The 7,812-nt window shown below is 43.3% G+C and overlaps 1 protein-coding gene across 4 annotated transcripts in view; it reads left to right on the forward strand.

Moving 5' to 3' along the window:
- The first annotated feature begins 3,578 nt into the window (after positions 1-3,578).
- Positions 3,579-7,812, forward strand: part of ADORA3 (adenosine A3 receptor) — a 21,295-nt gene continuing 17,061 nt past the window's right edge. Inside the window, exons 1-2 of one of the 4 annotated variants that reach the window (XM_069090376.1) lie at positions 3,590-4,460; positions 5,936-6,395. In XM_069090376.1, coding sequence (XP_068946477.1) covers positions 4,111-4,460; positions 5,936-6,005 — 420 coding nt within the window. In that variant the 5' untranslated portion in view covers positions 3,590-4,110 and the 3' untranslated portion in view covers positions 6,006-6,395. Of the gene's footprint in view, positions 4,461-5,935; positions 6,396-6,416; positions 7,708-7,812 lie in introns of those variants that run through there. The other 3 variants (XM_069090374.1, XM_069090373.1, XM_069090375.1) reach the window with 3 other exon arrangements.

The following is a 7,812-nucleotide window of genomic DNA, read 5'->3' on the forward strand; positions in this document are numbered from 1 at the left end:
TTTTCATTCCCTTTTCATCTATTGGGTCCTATAAACATGTCCAAATATTCCTCACTTGGGTTTCCCCTTCCATTGACCTATGAGTCCCAGACTCATAATTGAAAGGGACCTTAGTGGCCTTAGTGGCCTCTTAACTCTAGAAGAAAGGATTCCCACTATCACAAACCCAACAAGTGGTTGTCTAGCCTCAGTTTGAAGACCTCAAAGGAGGGGGGACCCCACCATCTCTCAAAGAAAGCCATTTTACTCTTGGGCAACTCTAATTGTTGGGAAAGTTTTCCTGATATTAAGTCGAAATTTACTTGCTCCTAGTTCTGTTCCCTGGGGCCATACAGAATCCCTTCTATAACACAGCTATCATGTACCCTTGAGTCTTCTTTTCTTTAGGGTATACATATTTAATTCCTTCAACCGATACTTATACACCATGAACATGTTCTTTATTATCCTGGTTGTCCTCCGCTGGCCACCCTCTTTAGTTTTATCAATGTCCTTCTTAGCCCAAGGTGCCCACAACTGAACACAATATTCCAGGTTCCAGGTGAGATCTGATGAGAGCAGAGTACAATGAAATCAACACTTGGGCATTCCCAGAAGCTATACCCCATCTAAGGCAGCCTAAGCTTGAATGAACTTTTGTGCCTGTCTCATCACACTACTGATTCATTTTAATCTTGTAATTCTTGGAAACTTTGACAAACTTTCCAGAAAAACTGTTCTCTATCCATTCCTTTATATTCCCCCTTCCTCCTTTATATTTGTGGTATTGATTTTTTTGTACCCAAGTGCAAAACTTTACATTTACAAGGGTCAAAGTAGATAGTATTTAACACAGTGCCTGATACATAGTAGGCACTTAAATGCTTGCTTTCCTCACCCTATCATCATTCTTGCCTTGCTAAGCCCCAACCCTAGGTTCCCCTTATAATCAACCTTCTCTATTCCTTGTGTGCTGCTGAATGCTACTGGAGAAAAACTCTATAAATACACTAGAAATCATTGAATCCACTATAAATTTAAGTTATTTAATGTCAACTGAGTCTGTTATTGCTGAGTGGCGATTCTGTTTTCTTCCCTGATTAACTATTACATTCCCTATGATGGGTTCCAAATTTTCTCCTTTCCACCAGGCTCCTACACCAACACTCTGCTCTACAAAGAACCATAGCTCTTTCTTTAGAAAATAGGGGCCATTCATTTCTGCTCCTTTTTTCCCCACATTACACCCCCATAATATTCCCTTGGCATCATCTTCATTCTTTCCTCCTTTGCCCCAATCTCAGAGGAAGAGGTGACCGTTCTTGCTAAAACCAACCCCACTACTTATGCCCTTGAAATCATTCTCTCCTGACTTACCTGAGGAGTCACTTATTGTCCATTATTGTCCCCTCACTCAGTGTCCGTTATCGCTCTTATTTCTAGTATCTTCTTATCCAATGACTTCTTCCCTAACTAATGCCTTCAAATATGGCTAGGTCTTCCCTCTCATTAAAAAAAAGGGGGGGGGTGGCCAGGTAGCACAGCAAACGAGCACCGGCCCCAGTGTCAGGATGACCTGGGGATCTAATCTGGGCTCAGACACTTAGCACCCACCCAGAAACACCTGGCTGTGTAACCTTGAGCAAATTACTTAACCCCAACTGCTTATTAAAAAAAAAACAAAACCCTTACCATCTATCTATGCCCCAAACTTTAGCTAACCTCCTCACATTTAAACTGCCAGAAGGCAATTAGATTATCCCCTCCATTTACTCACCTCCCACTCACTTCTCAATCCTATTTTGGCTTTGAGCCTCATTGGAACGATTGTCTCCAGTTCAAAGGCCCTTTATAAACCTCTCCTTCTACTTACCCTTTCTCCTCCATCTCCCCTTTGTTTGTGTGAAGCTGGCCACTCTTGGCTCTCATTTCATCTGCTGCCTGCTCCTTCTCATTCTCCTTGGTAGGCCATCATTTCATTTCCTGACCAATAAACACGGTTGTCTCCCAAGGCTGTATCCTGGGCTGTCTTCTTTTTTTCTAGACATTCATTAACTATCCTTTTCATAATAAGTCCTAAGATTTTTGCCAAAATCAAAATCAAGCTCACTGATCTATAGTTTGTAGCCTCTATTCTTTGTTCCTTTTTGAAAATTGGGTCAGAATTTCTCTTACGTTCTCTACAATCTACAGCAGGGGTGGGGGACCTGAGGCCTCTAGGCCACATGCAGCCTTTTGACTCAGTCCAAGTTTCACAGAACACATCCCTTTATTAAGGGGATTATGTGCCTGCTGTATGTCAAGAACTGTACTAAATCCTAGGGATACAAAGACAACTGGTCTCTGTTTGAAACAGTCTCTGCCTTCAGATAGCTTAGGAGGTAACCTATAAATATATACACACACATATATATTTATGCAGATACAAAATCAATATGTATAAAATGGGTTCAAATTAAGTATAAGTCAGTTTTAAAGGGAGAGACCCTGGCAGCTGGGGGGGAGGGGATCCAGAAAGGCCTTATTTAGGAGGTGGAGTTTGAGTTGAGCTTTGAAGAAAGTTATAGATTTTATGAGGTAGCAATGAGTAGGAATGAGGGACAGGCTGAAAAAAAAAACATGAAGGTAGGAAATGGAATGTCACATGTAAGAAAGAGCAAGAAAGTCAGTTTGGTGTGAAGGGAATGATGTATATAATAAGACTGGAAAGGCAGGTTGAAAATAGGCTGTGAAGGGCTTTAAATGACAGAGAGAGGAGCTTGTATTTGATTCTGAGCACGATATAAAGCCATTGGGTTTATTAAGCAGAGAAGTGACATGGTCAGACCTGTGCCTTGACAGATGTGTGAAGAACAGATTGGATAAGCTGGAAGAAGGAACCCAAAGGGGAGGTGATTGCATCATCCTGCAAGAGGTGACAAAGGTCTGACATAGAGAGAAATGGCTGTGTGAGTGAAGAAGATAAATGTGGGAACTGTTATGGATGTGGCACTTGGTGACTGGAGGAATGTATGGACTAAGGAAAGAATGAGGAGTTAAGGGTGATTCCAAGGTTGGGAATATCAGTGACTGGAAGAATGGTGGTATCCTTAACCCAGGGTACTTGGACCACAGAAGTTAGGGAAAGGGGTGGGTTGGTGTTGGGAGACAGTGAGTTCTGTTTTGCCCATGTTGAGTTTGAAATGCCTTTTGAGATATCCAGTTTGAAACATCCAATAACCAGTTGGTGATTTTCCTTAGCACCTGGACCCTTCTCGCTACCTTGCTTTTTGGTTTCTTTTATATGTTACCTCTCCATTACAGTATAATTTCCTTGAGGATTCTTAGACATTTAGCATGTCTTGTAAACTCTTTGAAGGCAGTGATTGTGTCTTGTCCAACCCTTGTATTTTCCCCAGTACCTGGCATGGGACTCTACACATAGTAGGCATTTTGTTCATGTTTGTTGAATAGGAATTCTCTTGCAAAGTCAGCATAAAGCCAGGAATCCTATTTGTTGATCACATGTTTGCCCCTTGTTCCCCAAATCTAGACTCATGCCCATTTTCACACTTCCCTTGAATCCTTGGTAGTGTTTCAAATACACCACAATCTCTACAACAAACTCAGCTTCTTTCCTTTCCCTAAGTCTTCCCTCCTCCCCTTTGGTCTTCAGATAGAAATCTTTCTTGGTTCAACACTTCCTCTTGATTATCTCACTTCCTGAAATACTACCAAAGACAGGGGTTTATCTTGATGGAGCTTGGAGAGAAGTCTAAGGGTAGCAGTAAACAAGGAGCTTGAGACTGTCAGTCTGGGGAGTCAACAGCAATAGCTTTGGAGAGCCACACTGGGAAGACTCCAGTCCACAAAGAACCTTCCATCAAGACTTCAGGATCTTAGCAGTGATGCAATCCTTAGAGAAGGTTATATGGCTTTGCTCTTCAGTGGATACTCTGTAAGGGTCAGGGTATCTCCAAGAGTGCTCTCCACCAGCAAGGAAAAGAAATGGGTGAATTATGAGTCTTGACAACTGCTGATCTTGGGCTTCTGGGGAGGTCCTCCATAGAACTGATATCTTAGAGCCAGCCTCACCGTCTCCAAGTGGTTCCTTGCCTGCACCCCTTACTCATCTCCCAACTGAAAAAAAAAATGCTTGGAAACAACACAACTCTGACACCCGGAAGCATAGTCTACATCACTGTAGAAATTGTTATTGGACTTTGTGCCATTATAGGCAACGTGCTTGTCATCTGGGTGGTAAAGTTGAACCCAGGTCTACAGAATACCACCTTCTACTTCATTGTCTCTCTGGCCCTGGCTGACATTGCTGTGGGTGTGCTGGTCATGCCTCTTGCCATTGTGATTAGTTTGGGCATCACCACTCATTTCTATAACTGCCTTTTTATGACCTGTCTGCTGTTGGTCTTTACCCATGCCTCCATCATGTCCTTGCTGGCCATTGCTGTGGACCGCTACCTAAGGGTCAAGCTCACGATCAGGTACTTATTCATCTACTTGTGCTGTGGAGTGGGGGAAGAGATTGGGGATTTGGGAGATGGAGGTTGCTATGGGGAGTGAGGGTGGCATATGCAAAACTCTGCTCTGGGACTATAGGAAGTGTGGTATGGTGGCTAGAGCACTGGCTTTAGAGCCAGAAGTTTCAACTCCTGCCTTTGAAATGTACTACCTATGACCTTGGACAAGTCACTTAACCTCTCTGAGCCACAGTTTCTTTATCTATAAAATGAGAGGGTTGTACTAGATGGTCTTTGAGGTTCTTTGCACTCCAAATCTATGAATCCCAGTCTGGGAGAAGAAATTTCAAGGGACTCTGGAAGTGGCAAGAGAGAACAAAGAACTAGAACATTTTTTTCTCCAATATTTATAGCTTTGCTGTCTAAGCATAACTGCACTAAACCTCTCTGTGTCCCCCATTCCCACTCCCAACCCTACACTTTGCCATCCCTATGTCTGTTCTATTCCCTCTATTCCCTCTACCCACTTCAGGGGTACAGTGATGTTCTTTTGTCTTAGCCTTATTCCCACAGATCGATTGGCTCCCCAATCAATGTTTCTTCTAACCAAAAGCATTTAATTCACATGATTTTCTTTGAGTGACAGAAAACCATTTGCTCAGGCCACTGGTAAAGAGACAAAAAGGCAAGGAGGTGGGCAGCTCATTGGTCTCCTGCTGTAAAAATGCAACTTTTCCCCCTTCTGTTCCCCAGCTGGTTAAGTAAGCTCGCAAGAAAGTTTCTATCTGTTCTGTGCTTTGAAAACGTGCACCTCAAACCAGATTGTTTCCCTCTCTCGAGTGGTTTAGATCTTAAGTGGCAAAAAAGAACAGGATTCCAAGTAGAAAAGTCAAACTTTTCAAGATCAAGAGATCTTTTTTGAAATGTTATTGATGTCTTTGATTTTTATTTTACACTTATTTCTGCATATACTCGTACTCTCCTCCCTAGCAAGTTTTTCTAGAAATAAAGATTAAAAAAAAAGTTCAGCAAAAAGAGCTCAGGTGAAATGTAGATTATACTTACGTCACATATGATATTTTCTACCCATAGTCATTCCCCACTCCACAAATGAGAGCAGTAAATTTTCTTATCTACACCATTGGGCCAGGCTTAGTCATTGTAATTATAGAGTAGTCAGTTGCCTTTTATTGGCCTTTCCTTTCGCATTGTTGGAGTCACTGTTTTTGGTGTTTTCTTGGTTCTGTTTGCTTTACGAGGCATCACCTACTATTCTTCTGACACTTTCTGAGTTGGCTGCACTTGTCCTTTCCCATGGTACAGTAATATTCCATTGCAGTTGTGTACCACAGTGTGTTTGGCTAATTCCCCAAATAATGCAATCCTGCCATTCTCCATCCTTCTTCCTTACTGCCCTCACCTGGTCACGGTCTAGGAAGATAACGAGTGGGAGGGGAGAACTCCTATTGCCTGGCCCTTGTCGGTTCTCTCTCTTCTAGAAACTCACCTCTTTCACCAAAGACAACAGAGGGAAGAGTTCTTGGAGAAAAATATCATCATGAATTTTGAAAATTCTTGGATGGAGCCAAGTCCAACCTCCTCCTATTACAGATGAGGAAACTGAGGCCTACAAAGTGGTTGACTATCAGAGCCAGGATTCAAGTCCAGGCTATCGGTTCCATGCAGCAAATGTTCCTGTGAAGTCATTGGACTGGTTCCCTACCCATCCCAAATATGACTCTTGCCTTAAGGAAATATCCCCAAAGAAGGTTTAGAAATTTTTATCCAAATCCATTCTGTTCCTCATGCTCTCATATCTATTATTCAGTCATGGGAAAACCAGGATATCAGCCTGCTCTTGAGGACATTCTGAGGATAGAATGCTTGGTCTCCTTTCTCCCTGGCACTCCTTATCTCTTCTGCTTTCCAGTCTTTGGGAATTTCTGCCTTAAAACTATCAGTTCTTTCCCCTCCCGACAGATACAAGAGAGTGATCACTCAGAGGATCATATGGATGGCGCTGGGGTTCTGCTGGCTGGTGTCCATCCTGGTCGGGCTGGTCCCCATGTTTGGCTGGAATGAGAGACTGAGCCCAGGAGCCTCTGGGAATGACAGCTACCTCCCGTGCCGCTTCCGCTCAGTCATGAGGATGGACTACATGGTCTATTTCAGCTTTTTCACCTGGATCCTCATCCCTTTGATCATCATGTGTGCCATCTATGTTGACATTTTCTATGTCATCCGGAACAAGCTCAGACAGAACTTCTCTGGCTCGAAAGAGACAGGAGCATTCTATGGGAGGGAATTCAAAACAGCCAAGTCTCTGCTTCTTATCCTCTTTTTGTTTGCCGTGTCCTGGCTGCCTCTGTCCATCATCAACTGTGTCTCTTATTTCTTCCCTAATGCTTTCATACCCCAAGAGTTGGTCTGCTTGGGCATCCTGCTGTCTCATGCCAACTCCATGATGAACCCCATTGTATATGCTTGCAAAATAAAAAAATTCAAGGAAACCTACCTCCTGATCCTCAAATCCTATATCTTACACATACCTTCTGTCACCTTGAGTACTGAGCAAACTTCGGAATAGAAATGCTGGGAATGACAACTGCCAAGTCCCCTTGACCTCATCACTTCCTCTGCTGGAGACTAAGGGGGTCCTTTGCTTCTTCGTCTCATTAACTGGATCTGCACATTCCCCTCCATCTTGGCTTTGCAGAGGATTGGACTCCAGATGGCAGCTATTAGAAAACTTAACCGCCCTGTGCTCAGCTCTCCTCTGAGTGTATGGGGAAGTTGGAACAATATGTGCCAGAGATTGCTCCATTTTTTTATCTCTAAAATGGGAACTCTAAGACTCAGTAGGTGGTAAACATGTTGGACAATGAATGAGTTCTGTCCCGTTGCATCAACCCTCCTCCTAAACAACAGTCCTGGTTTTTTTGTTTGTTTTGATTTTTGGAGGGGGGAAGGCAGGGCAATTGGGGTGAAGTGACTTGTCCAAGGTCACATGGCTAGTAAGTGTTAAGTGTCTGAGGCTGGATGTGAACTCAGGTCCTCCTGACTCTAGGGCTGGTGCTCTATTCACTGCACCACCTAGTCTCCCCTAACGTCCCTGTTCTTGATACCTACTGGGAAGGATGGATGGGAAGTAGACTGAACAGAATGATGGTTTGAACTATTGAATTAACTTGTAGGCATACATGGTCAAATAAAAGATGATACTTTAACATGTGGCACAGCTACTTGCTTGGTGAAAGGTTGCCTGAGACATAGCAGCACAGCTGGCACATGACCAGCTTAGAGCCTAATGGTTCTAGAGAGAGAGAGAGGGAGAGAGGGAGAGGGAGAGAGAGAGAGAGACAGAGAGACAGAGAGA

This window comes from Petaurus breviceps, unplaced genomic scaffold (genome assembly GCF_028583685.1).
Source record: "Petaurus breviceps papuanus isolate PSGF00001 unplaced genomic scaffold, PetGlider_PUasm1.0 186, whole genome shotgun sequence".
Taxonomy (NCBI): domain Eukaryota; kingdom Metazoa; phylum Chordata; class Mammalia; order Diprotodontia; family Petauridae; genus Petaurus; species Petaurus breviceps.